Below are 21,907 nucleotides of genomic sequence, written 5' to 3'. Positions count from 1 at the left end.
AGGCTGTGCAAGTGTGCGTTGGTAAAACCTCACTCCCTCTGCCTTAAGAGCTGCGCTGAACACGCGGCCGACAGTCCGTGCTTTTGGCCGTGTGGTCAGCGCTCTCGCCTCCCATTACGAAGGTCCTGTGTTCGAGCCCCGATGCGGGCAGTGCAAAACAGGGCGGGTCACACTTGGATATGCTCCAAGTTTGGTCTCTAACCCTAAATACATGTAGAGGCGGTCCTCGCTTCATGGCGATTTGTGTTACGACGTTACAAATAGTGCTTCCGTAAATGAATTTAAATTTTGGTCACAAGACTTGCTCGAGAACTAGTCACGGCGCGCCAAAGAGTACACTATGCTTTTTTGCTGGCAGTGCACCGAAGAAAAGTAAAGCCATCACCGTGGAAGTGAAACTAAACATCATAAAAAGCTTAGAGAGAAGTGAAATGCCCACCAACACTGGCTGCGCTCTTGGTTCCAACACTCACCGTTGCAACCATCGTTGAGGATAAAGACGGTATTGTAACGTCTACCTGGACGTTGTAAGGATGACGAGGAAGTTGTCGATCAAGTTGTCTTGTTACTTCAACAACAAAACAGGCTGCTGTCGGCCACAACCGCGCCAAAACAACATCAGCAAACTCAACTGTCCTCTCTGCACGCAGCCTTCCTCCCTTATTGAGATGGAAAGGTTGCTTGAGCTTTGGTGGGGAGATCAGAATCAACACGTCTCCTAGTTCCTCCTCCCCATAATCCACAGAAATAAAGGTAAGGGATTGTTCTTTCTTGTTGGTTTTGGTGTTTTCGTTACTCTATTTTATGTCCTTTATGTATTCTGTATACATTGCGAGTTGTTTTTTTATTTTTTATTACCAATGGTAGGTTGCAAAAAGTATGATTGTGGCTGATAGGGGGCTGCTTTTCCCCAAGAAAAATCACTCACTAAACTCCCATCAGCCACTAGAGGGAACCACAGCAACAACACAACAGAACAACATGGAAGTGCACAAATTAAAGTGGTTGTAAAGACTGACTTGTCCCATGGGAAGCATGGAGATGTATTTCTGTGATAGTAAAAGAGACCACGGACTGTGTCCATGAGGAAATACAGTGGCGGTTAAGGTTATATGATGTCATTGACACAGTTTTGCGTGTTGTGTTATACACGTTGATAAGATAGCGTATGTCTGCAGTGTTCATACACAGACTGAGCTCCTATTGCATTGTTCTCTGACATGCTTTTTGTGTGTTGATGTTACAGTCTTGGATGCACATGTTAATTCACTTGAGCAATTAAGTAAGGTCACATGGAGGCAAATGTCTAAGCCTCTCTATGGCCCCGCCTCCAGGCTGTTTGATTAATTCCTGGTGACACGAATCTTCCCCTTAAAAAGTAACAAATTCCCGGAGGGATGTTCTTTAAAAAGTCATGCAACCAGGCAGCTGCCTTGTCAAAAGGTCTTCTGTCATATCACACCTTGGTTGGTTTTAATTATTAAAGGACAAGTCAGGAAGAAGATTTGTCTGTGTTTAACATCAGGTTCATAGGTTAAGTTCAGTTCAGAAGTGTTGAACGCTGCCCATGCTGCCTGCGCTTTGGCACACGCTGCCTCTTAGTTGAAGGAGTCCAACCTTCCTTTGCGGTGATCTGCGACAGTGCCGTTAGCCATGTCACTAAGAGGCTTGCAGGCAGCAAGATGAGTTTAGCACAGCCTCCCCTGGCTAATCTCATTACTGCAGCGAGGCAGCTATCAATGTGCAAGTCAGGACAAACATCCTCACACTTACATGTGGAGGAGAGCCACGGACTTAAAGCTCCACCGTAACACAATGCAGCCATAAGGAATGTGTTTATGTTGGCCCATCGGACTTTTTTTTCAAAATGTGGACTTGACATAGAGGTTGAATTACTATATACAGTATATATATATATATATATATATATATATATATTTATATATACGCTTGTCAAACTGAACGCCCGGGGACCATATGTGGCCCGCCACGTCACTTTATGTGAAACACTTTTGTCCTTGTCAATGTATTTGTTCTTTCATTTTGCCAGAAAAAATGTACCATGTGCAGTTCTTCTAAACTTGAATATTATCTGATCATACAAGAAGATATTCCAAGCATTTTCTTGTTATCAAGTAAATAAATACTTGACTGTCTGCATGTCACCGTGACATTCTCGTTTCAAAGCAAGTTATCCATCAGTTTGTTCGTAAAATTAGAATAATCAAATGCATGGGCAATTGTGTAATAATATCATGAGGTTATGTTCATATTTACGCTCATTTTTACTGACAGTTACAACTGGCCCTCTCAGGGCAGCCATAACTGTGATGTGGCCCTCAATGACTTAAGCCTGTGTTGGCACGACCACGTGGAAGATGCTTATGTTAAGTTTTGGCCGCTCGTTCTTTCTGAAACTCATCATTTACCGTGCAATTTCCGGTCATATGGAAAGAAAGTGCATCGATGTTTTGCTATAACGGGAAAACTAAGTGAAGTGTACGTGCTTTAGTAAGGAACTACGCTATTGGGTCTGCATAATGGAGCCAGCATTGGCACACTGTGAGGTGACCACATGATTTCTGCCAGCCAATCAGGAAAAAAAGGATTCATTACAGTAAGAAAAAATGTACAGTGAAAGACATTCATTAAAAAATATTGTAACAATACTAGAAGTAATTAACAAAATAAATACAAATATTATATTATATTATATTATATTATATTATATTATATTATATTATATTATATTATTATTACCACTGTATAAAAGACAATTTTAAAAATACCTGCAGTTCTCTAGTAACTTCTCACTTCTCTCTGGCAGTCAGTGTACTCCGTAACTAATTAGCTTATTAGGCTAATTAGGTTGTCCACAAAATATCTACATTTAAAATATTATACGATATGCAGTACAACACATTGTTAGGTTTATATGATGCTACAAATATGCTCAAGTATAATAAATGAAAGTAGCTGTTAGCATTTATATGTTGCACCTTTTCATAGTAGTGTAGAAGGCAAATGAATATGTCGATTCCGACGGGCATCGCCTCCTAAATGTCCCACCTGAATTCCACCTGTGTCCACTCCCAACTTTCACCTCGTCTCCTTGGGCCCTCCCCCACACTCACTCTTCCCACACTACTATGGATTAAAAGCTAAAGAAGGCTGAGAAGTCCCAGCTTGACAGTCCTCCCCATCCATTCCCTTTCTTGTCATTCCCTGCAATTTTCCCCCCCACTTTTTTTTTTTCTAGCTCGCTCTTCTTCTCATGCATCAGCCATCACTCTGAGGTTTGGGGAGGGTCCCAGTCCCAGTTTGGGACAGCAAGAAGCCAAGCGAGATTTGACAAATGGAAATGTGGGAATTTGGATTTTTAAAATTACTGTAACCAGGACATCTAACATCAAGCCAGATCATTTTCCCGTATCTTTTTCTTATTGGATTACTTATGATACTTTTTCATAATAAGCTGGAACTGGGACTGCGTGCAACACTGACATGGCTCCCGTGTAGAGAACAACTCCAGGTCAGAACCTTCTATTCTATTGAATTGTCTCATCATCAGTTTGCAGCATACGTTACTCGAGGAAACCCTGACTAGTACCTTCACACGTGTATGTATTTTTGTCAAGACTTATCTACTTAAATTTTGAAACAGGGCTTCTATGAGCCTATTAGCATCTGTTAAGCCACCACTGTTCAACTTTGTCACTTTAAGTGGCCTGTTCATTTTATTCATTTCAACTGAATGAAACCAGCAAGCCATGCAACAAAGTTACATTGTTTGCAATGCAGGAACATTCATTTAAAACAATACACATACTGTACTTATATACAGTACTATTATACAAATATTATAAGCCCCTCAAGGAGAAATCGTAGGTTTAGATGCGACCAAACAAGATACAATATAATTTTCAGTTGAAGCTGTAAGGTCTTTTTTAAGTCAATATTGGTGTTGATCACACTAGGGGATCATTTCAGACACAAATCAGCGAACTAAGAGACCACTTTCAGAAATGCGGAGGAGATTTTCAGTGGGTTCGTCTGAATGACTGACAAGATCTTGATACATTGCCATTGGATGGACAGATTTACCTCCGTAGCCCCGGCATCGCTAATAGGCTTGCTAAGCACATGCCAGTAATTCTACATCAGGAACATCACTTTAGGGACAGTGTTCTCCATGAGACAGGTGTGCAGTATATGTCTTTGTGAGCAACTAAACTGTGCAGGGAGAGGCACATTCGTGTCTAAGTTTGTGTATGGAGGGGAGGAGGGTGTAGTTTCCCACCAGAACCAGGGGATGGTGCTAGTTTGACTGTATTTCCCATATGTATTTATATTTACTCCAGATTAGTGATGTTTTGTCAAAAGACTTGGATAAAGGTACTCACCAATGTAGGCAAAAGTTCTTCTGATTTTTAAAATGTGTCAGTAAAGTGGCTCACGGCAACGTCCCACCACTCCTGCCACCAAAACCGGAACAGACGTCGCAGAAAGTTGTCCACGAACTGCCATAGCCAAAATTGTTGCCCTCTTTGTTCTTAATCGCCTACACTGAATCATTTGGTTGAGAAAATATTGCGTCCCATTGCACTAAATCCTTGAAATTGCCACAAATGTGTTAAGGAGAGCACAGTGTGCACACACTGCAGCAATCTTTACTTCCATAAACACACGGGAATGCATGTGACTTAGTGCTTTTGTGCATGCACGTCACTTCCAGGACGTTTACAGGTTACATGTTTTTTGGTAATGTGAACGACTACATAAAAAAATTGGATTTGAACAAATTGGGCATTGGGCATCATACCCTGGAGTGTGAACGTTGCCTTAGTGTCACGATTCATCATCGAATGGGGCTGGTACCAGCAAATTTTAACCCTTTCTACCCTTTTTCCTGTGGAGGCAGTGATGGCTCGGAGTTTCGTCGACAGCTGTCCATCGTAGGACTCAAAGGCCGCCGAGTGCCAACGAACACATTTCTTATCCACCCATTGTCACTCCACCGCAAGCCATGCCAACCTTCCCTCCGAGAGGACATCCCAAAAGCTGCACAAGGGGAATGGCAAGTCACAGAGACCCTCGCTTTCTGCACAACCTGTCCTACCATCCTCGATGGCAGCAGGACTGCTTAAAATTGAGAAGAGAAAGACACATATGGACTAATAATGGCAGAGATTGTAGTCTCTTTAATTCCTTGTTCATGCCACCAGCGTTGTTAAAACCACAGTTGCCATTGTCCCCAGTGCAGCATTTTAAGAGCAGGCAGGTGAGCTGGCTTCTAATACCCTTATTGCTAATCTTATCCCTACCATGTCAAGCCTGGGCAACCACCTTCAAGGTGGCCCTGGTTGGACCCTGGACTTGTGACCTCTTATACTCTAAAGCCCTTCCGGACTTGGCGGCACGCCTTGCCACAGCACGCATCAACAAGGACCCCTACCTCAACAAAGGCTACTGGTACGACTACACGCTGATCAATGAAGACTGCAAGTCATCCCGCGCCCTTGCCCGCTTTGCTGAGCTGGAAGGCTACGGTGCGGCATTCCTGGGACCGGCCAACCCGGCATACTGCACCTCAGCTGCTTTGTACGCTAAAGAATGGGATGTTGGGATTCTGTCCTGGAGTTGCCTGAAGCCAAACATGAGAGAAGGAGGGCTTTATCCCACTTTCCTGCGACCACAGCCGTTGTCCTCACATGTTCTTTTCACAGTGCTACGCTACTTCCGCTGGGCCCACGTGGCCATCATTTCAGAGGACAGTGACATCTGGGAGGCCACAGGACATGAGCTGGCGTCATCTCTGAGGGCTTTGGGCCTGCCTGTCAAGCCTGTGGAGACCATGGGGGCGGACAGCGATGGCCCAAGGAGAGCGTTGACAAAAGTTCGGGACACAGATCGGGTTAGAGGTGAGCTTCTTTACACCAGAAAAGACAGATTATTTATAAAATCAGCTCCATGCTAGTCAAACCATGTTGTCTTTGCAGTGGTCATCATGTGCATGCCTTCTGTCCTGATTGGCGGTCAAGCCCAGTACAAACTTCTGACTACAGCTTTAGCCATGCGACTGATCGACCGCGGCTACGTGTTTATCCCGTACGACACACTGCTCTACTCGCTCCCATACAACGACGCCTTCTACTACGCCCTCGGCAATGACACCAGGCTGAGGAAAGCCTACGACGGGGTGCTCACCATCACCATGGACTCTGGAGAGCGAAATTTCCAGCAGGCCTTCAAAGATGCTCAGGACAACTATGAAATTCGCAGCAGCTCCTCACCAGAGAACGTAAGAACTGTCTCGCCGTGCATGTCTTCCAGGAAGGGCACATCAGCACATAATCGCCACCTGTCTCCCTTTCCAGGTTTCTCCATTCTTTGGCACCATCTACAATATGATGTACTTCACAGCCATGGCCGTTGAGCAGGCCCGCGCTAAGAGCGGCCGCTGGGTGACCGGTGAGATCCTGAGCACCAGCCAGGGAGGCTTTGAATTCGAGGGCTTTAATCAGCACTTAAGGGCAGGTAGAAACGGTGAAGGCATGCAAGCTCGTTACGTAGTGCTGGACTACAGCGGCATGGGCAACTCCCTCTACTCCACTCATGTTCTGGAGGCTGCACACACAGATGGCAAGATTGGAAGCTTGAAATATCTTGGCAGATCCATCCATTTTGCGGGAAGCACCCCTTATAAGGACTCCAGCTGTTGGTTCAGTTCTTATTTTGCCTGCACTGGAGGTCAGTGATTATGCAGGATCATCACAGTATGCCTTCCAGTAGCATCAACTCAGGGCTCTTCTCTTCCCGTAGGAATGGACTCGGCTTCTCTCTTCCTTCTTTTTCTTGTTTTCTCTATGGTGATCGGGGGTGCTGTAAACATCTTCATACATTTCAAGTATGTAAAGGTGACAATTTGGATCGCATGCAATGCACTATGTTTCCATTCCATTGTGTATTTCCAACTGTCTATCCAGGAGGAGCGGCAGAGTTGGCTTCACCTTTGGAGGTGGTGGCACATCCACCAAAGTGGTCCTGACTCTGGATGACCTGGTCTTCATCAACACACAAATCAGCAAACGGGTGAGTTCTTAGCCATGAACAATATTTTGGCAAAAGTCTTGGCACACACACACACACACACACACACACGTTATATTTTTTTCCTCAAAAGATTTCTGAAAAAGTGGCATTGTCTTATATTCAGGGTCTAGAAATATATATAGTACCAATAAGTGATGCCAAACGACTTCTCCCCAAGCGAGAGCTTTTCTTCCTGTCACTCACACATACCAGAGCGGCTGGGAAAATATGTCTGAAAAGGTTGGGCAAGCTACCAAATGGCAGAGATGGACTTGTTGCTAATTTTAAGATGTTGATGATCATTGAAGCAGAGTCATCAAGCAACTGTCGAGCAACTCAGAAATAAGAGTGCAACTTGGTTAGCATCATTAATCTGTTCCAGAAGGTCCGACTCATACCGAATCAACCAAATCAAGTTGCAAATCCAATTAATCCGTTTGCGGACACCCAAAATTTTTTACAGTTTTTAAAATAGTTTTACACGTCTCCGTGTGTAGTTTGTATGTTCTCCACGTACGTGCGTGGGTTTTCTCCGGGTACTCTGGTTTCCTCCCACATCCAAAAACATGCATGTTAGGTTAATTGGCGACTCTAAATAGTCCATAGGTATGAATGTGAGTGTGAATGATTGTTTGTCTATATGTGTCCTGCCATTGGCTGGCGACCAGTCCAGGGTGTACTCTGCTTCTTGCCCAGAGTCAGCTGGGATAGGCTCCACGACCTAGTGAGGACAAGCGGCATAGAAAATGGATGGATGGAAAATAGTTTTACAATTATGGTTTTACATGCAGAAAAGAGCATGAAATGCATGTAAATAACGAATAAAAGAGCCTTGATTGTCGACATAGACAGATACAAGGCAGCGAGATTCACACAGACACCATCCATTTCCATTTTCTTACGCTTATCCGGGTACGGGTTGTGGGGGCACCAGTCTCAGTCGGGAAGTCCAAACTTCCCGGTCCCCGGCCACCTCTTCCAGTTCCACACAGACACCACCTTCATATTTTATCATGAGTCGTTTCTTGAATTCAGTATGTTTTTCACCTTCTTTATCAAAGTGCTGGCCCTTGCAACGTTCTTTGGCTCCATTTTGGCTTATTTTGCAGCCGTGATCAATAAGGAAAGCAGACACTTGTGGCGTAGCTGTGTTCGTTAGCAAAGAACTGCGGATGCCGTCATAGATGGGTGGCGGAGATGGAGGACAATGACAATTTGACACCGGTCTAACATCACTCTCTCTTTTACAAAGAAAAGTAATCAAAGTAGTAGTAGTAGTAGTAGTAGTCAAAAAAAGGTATAGGAGTAAGCATAGAAAGGAGATCAGAACTACAGGTATGTATATTTACATATTTACATAAAATGAGTAGGAGTACGTATGGCATTTGTGTGTGTTTACAGTTGTTATCTTATTGTCATGATTTTTAAAAACTTGTTAATTTCTTTCGTCCTTGATTTTCTCTTCAAAATATATTTCCAAAAACGGGTCTAGTTGTCTTATATTCAGGGTCATCTTATATTTGGGTCAGCAAAAATGAAATGTTGACTTCACTTGATATGCTTGCCAACCGAACAGCCTTTTGTTAGTAAAACACAAAACACAGTGTTAAAAATTCTAAAAGTTATAAAAGATAAAGAAAAAAATATTTTATAATAAACATTAATTAAATAATACAAATACAATTATAACAATAATGAAATGTTACAAATAAAATAACAACATCTAATGTTTCTTTTTTTGAGTGATATTTTTCTAAAAAAAAAAATACTTAGCTTAATGTTTGTATGGGAATCAGTAAAGTCAATCTTTTAATTTGTAATTCCTCTAAATGTTTAACCTCAGTAAATTATTACAGTATTTCACATGACTTAATTAAAATATATGCAAATATATACTTATATATACAATATAAGATGTATAAATAGTAGGTATAGTATAGTATAGGTTTTGTTGTTACTGTATATTGATACCTTTTTTTATTATTATGATTACTTTTACTGATTAGCTGAGTGAAAGCACATGGTCCTCTTGTCTTATAGTGTTGTGGCAACATTAAGGTACCAAATATGGTTCCTTGCCCTAACGAGCTAATATTAATCAATCAAAGACATTTTGGACAATTCTCCGCTTCCAACTTTGTGGGAGCACTTTGGGGATGCACCAAACAAGACCTGAAGTAAGGTTGTGGAAGACGCTGACCTCAACAACATTCGCATGTGGGATGAGGTACAGCATCGATTGTGAGCCAGTCCTTTGACCACAGTAATGTTCTAAATTCCCATCAACGCACTCCTATTTGTTGACTTCACGCAGACTGCCCAACTGCAAAACGGGATCACCCGCATATTTGTGGTGTTCTAATACTTTTTAAATATATACAATAATAACCTCTAAATTATGTGCTTTGTTTGATGTGTTGTTGAGAGCAGAAGCTGAACGACGAGAGCATCCTGAAAAGTCAGCTGGACATGAAGACGCCTCATCACTCAGTGTCTGGTCGCAGCTACATGGCCTCCACACCAGACAGCTCCAATGTTGCTGTGTTTGAGGTGAGGTGGACACACGAGTCCTATTTGTGTTTATAAACACGTCAATCATTGCTCCCGACATGTCCTATAGGGGGATTGGGTTTGGTTGAAGAAAGGCCCACCTGGAGCTGTATCATGCATCAGTGGCGGCACGGAGTCAGTCTTCATCAAGGTGTGTTTTGTGGAAAAGCGGAAGTTGTGTATTGGAATGTTGTTCTAATTGTGTGCTACTAACTAACTTGCAGCTCAGAGACATGAGGCATGAGAATCTCAATCTCTTCCTGGGACTGTTCTTTGACTCTGGAATCTTCGGGGTGGTGACGGAACACTGCACCAGAGGCAGCTTGGAGGACCTGCTCACCAACGAGGAAGTGCGTCTTGACTGGATGTTCAAGTCGTCCCTGCTGATGGATCTCATCCGGGTATTGTAGAAATAAAATAACACTGTTTTTCTTATATGCGAGTGCATGACTCACACACGGGTTCCTAACAGGGCATGAAGTACCTACACAATCGTGGCATCATTCACGGACGCCTCAAATCCAGAAACTGCGTGGTGGACGGTCGCTTTGTGCTGAAGGTGACTGATTATGGCTTCAATGAAATTCTGTGTGCCCAAAGCATCAACATAGATGCCGAAAAGCCTGAAGGTGAGGTTAATGTTGAGTCATCATTTTCCTGTAGTAACTCCTGTACAAAACTTCAATGTAACTTTTAAATTGTATGAAAAGATCTGTTCTGGACCGCTCCTGAGCTACTGCGCAATTCTTCCATGAGGAAAAGGGGCACTTTTGAAGGAGACGTCTACAGCTTTTCCATCATTGCACAAGAGATTATTTCCCGCTCTGCACCTTTCTGTATGATGGACATGCCAGCCAAAGGTGAGTTATATAGCATTAGCATTAGCATTTTCATGTATTTTGTTTTATGTATTTATTTTATGTCGGTATGCATGAAGTCGCTAGCATGCACAAGAGACTGTCAGTAAAGATCTGCATGCAGGGCAGATGACGCTGTTTTTGTTAACTATATATTTTTATATTTAATACAGTGCTGTAATTTAAATGTGCTTTTCATTGTAGTTTCAAATAAACCTGTAGTTCCTGTGGTAATGTGTTTTATATCTAATACAGAACAGTGATTCAATTGGTAAAGTCATATGTATAAATACATTTCTTTTCAAATAAATATATATTATTATATTATTATTAATATTATCATATTATATTTATTTTCAAATAATAATCCTTTATAGTGCTATTTTTTTGTGGAATTTCCTTAGTGTACGTTTGTCTGACTTCCTATTCCTGCATTGGAAAAAGTTATTATGGGCCACAAATTCTGCCTAGCAACAAGTGAACGTTTTGACCAGGAAATAAGAAATACCTGAGCAATTCTGTTCATATAAAATCACTTTTAATTGTGACGTTTTGTAATGAATCATACACAAGCTGTAGTACTGTGCACTGATAAATGTTACACAGTAAATCTGCACATGCATCTGCCATTGCTGTTATTTATTTGTGTGTGTGTGTGCGTGTGTGTTGGCAGAGATTATCAGCAAGGTCAAAGAGCCCCCTCCTTTGTGTCGGCCCTCTGTGTCCGTGGATGAGGCCCCGCTGGACGTCATCCAGATCATGAAGCAGGCCTGGAGTGAAGAACCCGACAAGAGGCCCACATTTCAAGACATTTTTAAACAGGTAACCACATATATAAAAAGAAAGCTTCGCGTCTAAAGGAAATTATAACAGTACATGTGTAACAGTACATGTGTGTGTGTGTGTGTGTGTGTGTTTGTGTGTTTGTGTGTGCACAGTTTAAAAGCATCTCCAAAGGCAAGAAAACCAATATTATCGACTCAATGCTGCGCATGTTAGAGCAATATTCCTCCAACTTGGAGGATCTGATCAGAGAGAGGACAGAGGAGTTGGAGGTGGAGAGACAAAAGACGGACGCCCTGGTGGCTCAGATGTTGCCCAAGTAAGCTGACACACTCAGGGGAGGTAACTCAAATAAAGACAACTAAAAAACAAAAAATGCTAACATAAAATGATTAGGTTTTTTTAACATGACTGAAGTACAGTCAGCAACAAGTCAAATGTGTTAAAGATATTTTTACGCTCTGCTTAATGAAGGAATGAATTTGACTGTCAAGATGGAGGATTATATGTCCAAGCTCCACAGAAGGTGATCAGACATGTCCAACAAAATAACAAAGCTTGTCCTGGAGTAGAGGACAAATGTCTTTCACCTTATCAAAATGGGACTATGGGAATAATTTTTTCTTTAACAAAGGGGAATTATTCTCTTTTTTTTTTTTGTTATGGTCTTAATGAGCAATATGTATTAACATAAGAAAACTCTAAAGGAGTCAGTGCCTCCCCAGCCATGAACCTCATTGCATGTCACCGGCTCAAGCTCAAGCATGGACAATGTCACCCTGTCACCTGCATTAACGGAGAGGATTTTTTTGTGTGATGACAGTTAAAATACAGGAATTTTACAGGAAACTAAACGGGAGGGCGATACTAAAGAAGGGCAAAATACGAGAGTTTGACATGTAGGATTTTATCATGAAGGTCCCCTTAATATCAGAACTGTGCTTTTTGAAGCAATGCATGCGCCATAATCACACCTTATTACCTCCACCAGGGTTACATTTATGTTTGCATGCATTTTCCTGTTTTTGACATAGTATGTCAACTTGGATTTTCTTCAATGGAAAAAAACAACAACAACAACAAAAACTACAATGCAGTCATCTTATTTGAACAAAATGTGCTATGTGTATGCAGGATCTGAAACTGTCATGTTAAATTAGCCCTTTAAAGGCCAAGGAATTGTATTTAGTAGCTTAAGCTTTAGTCAAAATGGATGTCACAAGCCTTAATATAAACCCGTAGAACCATGTGCGTTCCCCTAGCCAACCAGCCTAGGAAGGCAGTGGAAATAAGGAAAAAGGTTTTGTTTAGGGCTGTCAAATGATACATTTTTAAAAATCAGATTAATCACAGTTTTCAAATTAATTAATCATGATTAATCACCATGTCACACTATGTCTGAAATTAGCCTATTTTTACTGTATTTTATTGGAAGAAAGATAAATTACAGGGCAGGATTATATGTATTTGTATGTAAATCAAGTTAAGAGATGGCACACGTGTCTGAAAATCTATTTAGCTAGCAGTCATTTCTTTAATAGGAGAATATTTGAATAAGACTTTAAAGGTGTTATTATGAGCAATGAGGAGTTGCGTTCAAAGTCACCATGTCATTGAAGTTTACTTCACGTTTTGAGTGAATTTTCTGGGAATTCCAAGCATACGTATTCACTTTATTTATACATTACATACATGATTTAGACCACACATATGCGCATAATAAAGACGTGATTTTCAGAGTGTCCGTGAGTGCGTCTCGCGGCTCTCTCGTGACAATGAGGAGGCGTCGTTGCAGTGATGACTGGACTAGAGACGTGTTTGTTTGGAGTAGGACATACTGTACATATATGGTGTTGGAATCGCACTGCTGTTGATGTGTTCAGGTCAGAATAAAGTTATGAAAAGGACGTCAGACTCTGTGGGGAGATACACTGTCCCGCCGTCTGCCATCATAACACAGAGCTGTGGCTTGCCATGATGCGTATGCGTTAATTACACCACAAATCAATTTGTTACCGCCGTTAACGCGCTATTTTTGACAGCCCTATTTATGTTATATTTATTTTCGTATTGAATTATTTATCAGAGTGATTTTCTTGCATAATGACTTTTACATTGTATCACTGTTAGATGTTAGAAGGAGTGTATGTCAGTCAATGTTCCTGTGCTCCTCTGTCAGGTCTGTGGCCCAGGCATTGAAGACAGGCAAGCCAGTTAAACCTGAGCACTTCAATGAAGTCACTCTGTACTTCAGCGACATCGTTGGCTTCACCACCATCTCAGCTCTCAGCGAGCCCATCGAGGTGGTCGACCTGCTCAACGACCTCTACACGCTTTTTGATGCCATCATCGGGTTGCATGACGTGTACAAGGTGCGTGCTGCACTGTCATCTATCTTACATGTTCAGCATCTTCATCATTATGCACTAGAACTGCTCATTGCCTTATATTTCGGGGTGGCTTTCAAGGTGGAAACTATTGGCGATGCATACATGGTGGCCTCAGGGGTTCCCAACAGGAATGGAAATCGTCATGCAGCGGAGATGGCCAACATGTCTCTTGACATCCTGCACTGCATTGGCACCTTCAAGATGAGACACATGCCTGAACTAAAAGTCAGGATCCGGATCGGCTTGCACTCCGGTGAGCAACACATGCATCCTTCCTGTGGGCCTGCTAGAAAAACTTTCCATTGGAATCATTTTGACATTTTTCTAAATTAATAATAATAGGGATATTTTGAATTGCCATGCTACCTGCATCCCTCCCTATATTACACTACTTACTGCAGGCCCCAACATGTGCATGCATTTAGAACAGTGGCGGGCAAACTATGGCCCGGGGGCCACATTTGGCCCACCAGACGTTTGAATACAGCCCACCAGTTGCTTCCAAAGTATTTAATTAAAACTTTGAACATGCAAACTAGCAACATGACTTGCAAGCAGTCAGAGTCAATCTGAGACAACCTTAACGTAGCGTAACGTAGCGTAGCGTAGCATAACATAAAGTAAGCGTGTGTATGTGTGCTCGCTCACTTCCGCCTTCGTGACACAAGCCGTCTACATAGTTGTCTTCGACTATGCCTGCTGGTAACTAGCAGCTTGTAACCCAAATTTTCGTCAATAAAAAAACACTTGTTAGTTGGGACACTCGTATGCCAAGGTAGTTCTGTATAAATGACAGTAAAAAATGCCTGCAGTGCTCCAGCACTTTCTCTAGCTTCTTCAGTTGCTCCATCTGAGTCCAGCAAGTGGCATTTGAGACTTGACGTACTCCGGTGACAATTCAACTCAAAACGACAGTAGGTAAAAATAACTTCGGTCTTGTCGCGGGAGCCGCTTGGATGCTAAACTTACCATCCAAAATGCCCTTTTCTTTGTCCATTTCTGCTCAATATTTCTTCCTGCTTGTGGCTCAATGTTAACTGCATTTTCTCAAAATACGGTGTGGCAGTGGCGGAGCCAGAAATGTTTCATTGGGGTGGCCAAGGTGAGACCATTACTCACATAAGTTGGCAACAAGTGTAAATGGCCAGTGGGGTGGCCGGAGAGTGACCGGGGTGACCACAGCCACCACTCGCCACGGGGAGCCGAGGGTCAAACAGGACGTGTGCATTTCACGCCTCAAAAAAAAAAAAAAAAAAAAAAAGAAGTATTAAAAATATTAAATTAAAAATAATTTCTGTTACTAACGCGTTAACTTTGACAGCTCTACATATAATACATCTTCTTCTACTTTCGGCTTCTAACGATATAATCACATACAGTCGTGGCCAAACACATTGGCATGCCAAAAATGCCAGTGTTTTGGCCATGACTATATGGGCTCAAACTGTGGGGTTTAATATCAGCGCCACCCTGTGGTGTATTAGAAAAAACAGTAGGGGTGCATGTTCAGGAGTAGAAGTGTTAGTTAACACAAACAAATACAGTCATGCCAAAAGCATTGGCATGCTAAACATACCAATGCTTTTGGCCATGACTGTATATCAATATTATATCATAGCGTAACATTATGTAACATATTGTACCGTGACACAACATAACAAAGCTTAATATAGCACAACACAACATTATGTCATATAATACAACATAACATATCATCATATAATATTAGGTACTATAATAAGTAGGGGTGTTCCAATACAACTTTTTCACTTTTGATGCGTTGCCTTGAATATGGGCGGGTACCGATATGAATCCAACATCAGCACGAATCGCTCATACTTTTATTACTTATTTTCTAGTACAGGATGTTAGAAAAGTATTGATTAAGTACAATAGAGAACAATAATCAGCAATAATAGGTATGAAAAAACTGTCCCGTTTATAATTTTATCCACAATGTAGTGGCAGATAGGCATAATATACAGAGATTTGAGGTGCTGAATTAAGAGTTTAAACCCGATTTTACCCACCACCGACATGGGCTGGTCATCTTTTCTGTTATAGCTAATGACTTCCTGTCATCCCGTGGGAGCTTCCCTTGTAACACTGCTTCTAATGCGCGACGAGTTTAGTTGTATTAAACGTCCCCAGTTCTGTGCCACCACAGGAACCTTGTGCATAGCAAGTTTTGCACTCAGCTGCATCGTCTTTTTCAGAATTGAACAAAAAATACACACGGCCGACATCACTCCTACTCCTTGCTACTCTGTTAACGCTACTCTGATACTTGTTTTTTTTGCTGGTATCAGCCCGATATCAATATCGGATCGTGACACCCCTAATTATAATATGATTATTTTGTATTTTAATTGTAATGATGTATTGGCCTGTAAGCAAAGCACAGCAGCCCATCATTCATTATTATTCTATTTTATTCTGACGCAGCTAATGTGGGACAAACCATGCGAAGAACCCCCACATGTTATATCACTGCATAGGTCTCGATGAGTGGAAGTGTGCTATTTATAGTTTGTAAAATCTGGTGTAACCGCAGCAACGTAACTGACAAGCAAAGTTGAAAATGGGCCACTTGGACCACTTGAATACCGTGCAAAGAACTCCAACACATGTTAAATCCCTGGATAGGTTTCAATGAGGTGAAGAGCCCTGTTTATATTTGGTAACATTCTGTGTAACCACGGCGACGTCATTGACGAACAAAGTTGAAAACAGCCACTTAATTAGGAACCCACTCTTCCGCGGCCATAAGGCGCAAAGAACAATGCGCAGCCAGTGGTTAGCAACAAGCAGACCCATTCAAAATTGGTGTGGACATTTTTCAAGTTTATTCTATTATAATTTGGCATTGATGTGATTTTTGATGTTCAATGGAATCATTTTTAATTATATGACTAATTAAAAGATAAATCATGTTTTTTTTTATCATAGTTTCCCATGAAAAGTGTCCGACTCTGAATATTTTTTGAATCCCCCAGCTTTTCCATAGTTTTCTGAAATTTACTGGATTTATTTGGCCAAAATGAAATCCTAATTCAACCTCTCATATGGCAAACTCACCTGTCGCTCGTAATGGGGCACATGGATGTGAAATAAAATCAAATGAACGTGAGAATTTAAAGTAAAGTAAAATAATTTAAAAAAAAACAAGCTGACTGGTTGCAGAGAGGTAAGCATGAGGCAACCCAAGCTGCTAAGGCAAGGAGGTATTTTTACCTGCTTCATCCTTGTCTGGAACTTACTCCTGGACTAGTGCGGCACTATCCACTTATCCAATTAACACACAGCATCAAGCACAAGTCAATGCTGTTCATCTTGTCATGGAGTATAGCTTTCATTTTTCAATAAAAATAATACAGCCTGCTGAACAATAAAATACACACGTGTGTATGTGTGTGTGTGTGTGGGGGTGTGTGTGTGTGTGTGTGTGTGTGTGTGTGTGTGTGTGTGTGTGTGTGTGTGTGTGCGTGTGCTTGCAGGCCCAGTGGTAGCAGGGGTCGTGGGCCTCACGATGCCTCGGTACTGCCTCTTTGGAGACACAGTCAACACAGCATCTCGAATGGAGTCCACCGGCTTGCGTGAGTGTATTATACAACATCATCATATGCTGAAAGCTTCTTTTAATAATAATTACTAATCATGCATCACATTTATATACTGTTTTCTACTGAAAGACAAAAGAAGAACAAGAAATGAGCGTTTTTGTAGCTGGACGGGGAGGAGGACAGGTGTATGCATGCTGCTTGAGGCTAAACAGGGCTTTAGGCGACGAGTCCCTTCTAATCCGTTAAGACTATAAACAGAATTAGAGGTCAATTGGAAGTTTCAGTGTAAATAAGCAGGTATGCCCCGCCGCCCTTCTGCATGCTCTTGGATTTAAGTACGCAAGGCACTTTTTTCAAGGAGACGAACACTCCTAAATCATGATTTCATTTGACATTTTTTAATTAAATCAGTTCCAGGGTCAAACCATCACCATGAAAAAAACCAACTGCACAGGCCAGTTATAGAAGTGTAAAAGGAAGTTAACCAGTTTATAATAAAACTGAAAAACAATCAGTACAATTCATTCATTTAATGTATTGTTTGTATTCGTTATCCTACTTTAATAATGTACAAATTAGCACATTCCCTTATGATGACATGCGATGAATGTGCGGGGCAGCTTGTGCTTGGGAGGCGAGTCTCTTCCATCCATCCATCCATCCATCCATCCATCCATCCATCCATCCATCCATTTTCTATGCCGCTTCTCCTCATTAGGGTCACGGGGGTATGCTGGAGCCTATCCCAGCTGACTTTGGGCAACAGGCGGGGTAGAGTCTCTTCACATAAAGACGAAACACAGCTCGTTCTCGGGTATACATTCCGTTCCTGTCGCTTTAGCTGTATTCATTAATTTGTACTGAACAGCCAGGACAGAGACGTCTGCACCACTTTGCCATTCGTTGCAATAAGTTCCGGATCTATGGTCATCATCACACTTTTCCTCACTTTGCCTTCTGTGGTCATATCTAGAGATGCTCGATATTGTCTTTCTTACCGATTAGCAATACCGATATCAACCGATAGCGATATAGGGAGCAGCTCTTCCCTCAAACTAATGTCATGTGACATCTTGTGTAATAAATGAACACATGACGCTTCTTTTACTGTGATGCCACCGGATGTATTTCACAAGTACACACTGTTGGAGCAAATACTGCAATATGCCATGGAAGTTATAGAAAGAGTGACATATTTATTTAAAACATTTTGTGTCAACAAAAGTCATGAAAAAATGTTTGACCAATAGTCAACTAAAATCTCCTATCAACAAGTAAGACTGGTTTGACTTAATAAATTCACAAATAAGAATCCGATTCTAGAATCCTGGCAACGATCATTTGGAAAGCTGCACATTTCCACGTGGCACAAACATCCATAAAAGAGTAAAGTGCAAAGTATGAAACTCTGGATTAATACAATCATTAAAATTATAAACTCGGCTCATTCAGCACGTTATTTTACTGCGTGTGAGTCCAAGTCATTCCTCCTGAGGTGTGATATTAGATTACGTGTATTAAAGGAAGACGCCTTGTTTCCTTACTTCACAATCATTGCAAATTGCATATTTACAACCAGGTGGCAAATCTTGGAAATAATTCCAGACTGCGGAAATACTGAGCCAGAAAGCTTGTTACTGTGCGGAGCACAGCGTCATCACTTGCGTGCCAGTATCATTATCGGCAGAAAAACCGATAACGATATGAACTGATATCTCATTTTTATGCCAATAGTATCGGACGTCCCTAGTCATATCACAAGCAACTCAACGAGTCTCGAAGCGATTCACTTTCCAAACTTCAGGGGCATTTACGTTGATTTAAAACCAGTTTGCATTTTTTGTGTGTAGTCTGCCGCCTCCAAGTGGTTGAAAACACAGGACGCCTCTCCTATTTTCCAAAATGAATGCCTAATAACAATAATATGAGAGCATTTATTGTGTATTTGTGTGTGCCGTGTAGCTTACAGAATCCACGTCAACCGGAGCACAGTAGACGTCCTGAACAGCTTGAATCTGGGATATAAAATTCAAGTTCGAGGTCTCACAGAGTTAAAGGTAAGTTGGCTCGAACTCACTGAAAAAATAAGCACTCACGACTTGTTGATGTTTTCTTTGAAATAGGGAAAAGGTATTGAACACACATACTGGCTTGTTGGAAGGGAAGATTTCAAGAAACCGCTGCCCATTCCTCCAGACCTACAAGGGTAAGTGACGCACACGTGGAGGTGAGTGATCACATGCCCTAAAAGCTGCAATTCCTCTTCCAGGGGAAGTAGTCATGGCATCGGTTTAGAGGAGATTCCTCCTGACAGAAGACAAAAGTTCCTGGATCGACAAAAGAAGATGGGCTAGGGTGGTGCTCAAGGCGTAGTGTGTGTTTGATTGTGAAAAGAGGAACATGAACCGCAACAACATCTGCTACGATTAGTGGAACCTGTTTGGATTTGCCAAAAAAAAAAGACTTCCTGTTCAAAAAATAACCTAAAAAGATGCAACCGCCCGTGTTTCTTCTCTTCTATACTATTTATTTGCACAAATAGACTTCACATAATATTACAATATGTCATGTAATGGTCTAAAAAGTATGTGCAGTTAGAGGGAGGGGCCGATGTAATGCTGGTGTGTATAATCTTGATTTATAGTAAGACGATATTCTATAAACACTGCAAGACTATTCATAGACTACATACCATATTGAGTCCAATATAAGACAGCACATCTCTGGAAAAATATTTCTACAACGCAGCTTTATTTGTCATATCTGTGCAGTACCAGCTGGTAGATTGCAATAAAATAGGACATCATATATCTTAGCTGCTTGGCAGGTGTTTGATGACTGCTTCATTGATCACCATCGTCGCAAAATTAACATCATTCTCCTCTGTTGTTCGATAACTTGCTCAACCTTTGAGACGCTTTCTTTTCACAGCATGTCTCCCTCCAGGTCACTGATGTGTGTGTGTGTGTGTTTGTGTGTATGTGTGTGTTTGTGTGAGTGGAAGAAAAGCTCCGACCTGCTTGGGAAGAAGTCATTTGGCACCACCTGCTGGTTTGCACGGTGTCAAGAAGGGGGGGAAAATGACTACTAGGGAGACCTTTTAAGCAACAGGACTGCTTGATGCATTTAATTCAGTTTTTTTTTTCAAAAATTCTAATTTCTAAAATATTGGTTCAGCATTAATTCTTTAATTTTTCTTTTTTTTTTATTAATGTGTGTATTGATTTTCATGTTACCAAACACCCTTGCAGAAGGCAAATGCTACATATATTGACGAGTTGATGACGATCACGTCCTCTTTTTGTCTGGGAACATGTACTGTATCTACTGTATATAAATGTGTACATGGTACACATTAAAGGGCTAAGAGCAGCATTCAGCATCCACATGAATTAAATGTGTGAAAGATGTACCTTCTTAGAATACTTATGTAGCATTCTTCAACATTTTTTTTTTAGGCTTTTAATATTTTTTTGCCAAATTCATTAGTGGGCTGTATACTTAACATTTGGATGGAAACTTCATTGTGTTTATTTAAATAAATTGTGAGAGAAAGAATGATGCCGCTTTAGTCCAAATTTGATTCATGACCCCAACGGTCATAGGTCATAGGTCATAACTCTGAGATCAAAGGGACGGAAAACATACACACTCGAGGTCAAAGTCCTGTTTCACATGTCATATTTCAAAATTCATAAATCCCGAGCACGTAACAGATCCTCCTTTTCCCCCCCATTTCTCTGCGTGTGTGTGTGTGTGTGTGTGTGTGTGTACCCGTACCCCTCGACCCCTCCTCACCCTCCTCTTCTTGCCCCAGTCTCTGTGCCCGTGCGTGAGTGTGCGTGAATGTTGCTCCCTTTTCTCCTTCTTTGTCATTAAAACATGAACATCAATATTCTATATTTATTCACAGGCACTAGTTTCAAGCTCTGTAGCTTTGCCGCTTCCTTGTGTTTTAGTACGCCCAATTTCTTATGTATTTTTTAAAAAATAATCACAATCAATATTATATAGTTATTGAGAGGTACTTGGCTCAGCCTCTGTAGCTGGTTTACGGCTTCCTTGTATTTTAGTAGACCCGATTCCTTATGTAAAAAACAATTTACAGCCTCCGCTACTTCCTTTTCACTCCAGCTTGTTAAAAATGGAAGGTGGCGATTTATGAATGTTGTGTTAAAAAAATGAGAAATTCATGCGATGTCATCATTACCTTATAGCGCTCCGCCCATCAGGCTTGTTTCTGCATGAACTGAGAGCAACTCTGTGTGCACGTTGAGGCCCGCCCCCAGTACCTCACACCTCACTTGACCCATCAGTGACCTCGACCCACAGAGCGTTAGGTGTCATACGGCGAACATGGATAGTCATAAAGATGTCAATTTCTTGTCAAGAAATCAGCCAGGCCAAACCATAATATATTTGACCCATCGGTGACCCGCTGAGGGGGTTCACGGACAAGTTAGACATGTATAGACATATCCTAATTTTTTTTTGAAGTGTATTGCATCGTCACCATGATGTCAAGGGGGGTGTGGGTGTGTGACCAAGTAATATAATTTGTATATGATGTATAAAACTATTATTTGTCTTTCATCATGGACGTTTTTCTCATGTATTGTACCTCTTATGATTGTTCTATTTATTGAGAGGCAATAAAAGAATACATTTGTAT

The 21,907-nt window shown here is 41.4% G+C and overlaps 2 protein-coding genes across 2 annotated transcripts in view; one reads left to right on the top strand and one right to left on the bottom strand.

Moving 5' to 3' along the window:
• Positions 1-4,592, bottom strand: part of hsd20b2 (hydroxysteroid (20-beta) dehydrogenase 2) — a 16,709-nt gene extending 12,117 nt beyond the window's left edge. Inside the window, exon 1 of the mRNA XM_054754957.1 lies at positions 4,404-4,592. The gene's annotated coding sequence lies outside the window, so the exon portion shown is untranslated. The remainder of the gene's footprint in view (positions 1-4,403) is intronic.
• gucy2d (guanylate cyclase 2D, retinal) lies at positions 3,173-21,907 on the top strand. Its single transcript, XM_054754955.1, has 19 exons — positions 3,173-3,532; positions 4,922-5,921; positions 6,000-6,301; positions 6,378-6,750; positions 6,823-6,907; positions 6,987-7,092; positions 9,523-9,642; positions 9,713-9,793; positions 9,867-10,043; positions 10,115-10,271; positions 10,353-10,502; positions 11,173-11,321; positions 11,438-11,601; positions 13,462-13,654; positions 13,751-13,925; positions 17,170-17,268; positions 19,198-19,292; positions 19,359-19,441; positions 19,505-21,907. The coding sequence occupies exons 2-19, from the start codon at positions 5,027-5,029 to the stop codon at positions 19,587-19,589; spliced, it is 3,489 nt and encodes a 1,162-aa protein (XP_054610930.1). The 5' UTR covers positions 3,173-3,532; positions 4,922-5,026; the 3' UTR covers positions 19,590-21,907.

This window comes from Dunckerocampus dactyliophorus, chromosome 16 (genome assembly GCF_027744805.1).
Source record: "Dunckerocampus dactyliophorus isolate RoL2022-P2 chromosome 16, RoL_Ddac_1.1, whole genome shotgun sequence".
Lineage (NCBI taxonomy): Eukaryota > Metazoa > Chordata > Actinopteri > Syngnathiformes > Syngnathidae > Dunckerocampus > Dunckerocampus dactyliophorus.
Note: the sequence above shows the minus strand (reverse complement) of the source record. Positions and strands in the feature narration are given on the sequence as shown.

Excerpts from the sequence above, each read along its gene's own strand:
- gucy2d (XM_054754955.1), top strand. The coding sequence starts at position 5,027 with ATGCCAACCTTCCCTCCGAGAGGACATCCCAAAAGCTGCACAAGGGGA. Across the intron at positions 7,093-9,522 it reads ACACACAAATCAGCAAACGG|AAGCTGAACGACGAGAGCAT; the intron begins GTGAGTTCTTAG and ends TGTTGAGAGCAG. Across the intron at positions 10,272-10,352 it reads AGATGCCGAAAAGCCTGAAG|ATCTGTTCTGGACCGCTCCT; the intron begins GTGAGGTTAATG and ends TTGTATGAAAAG.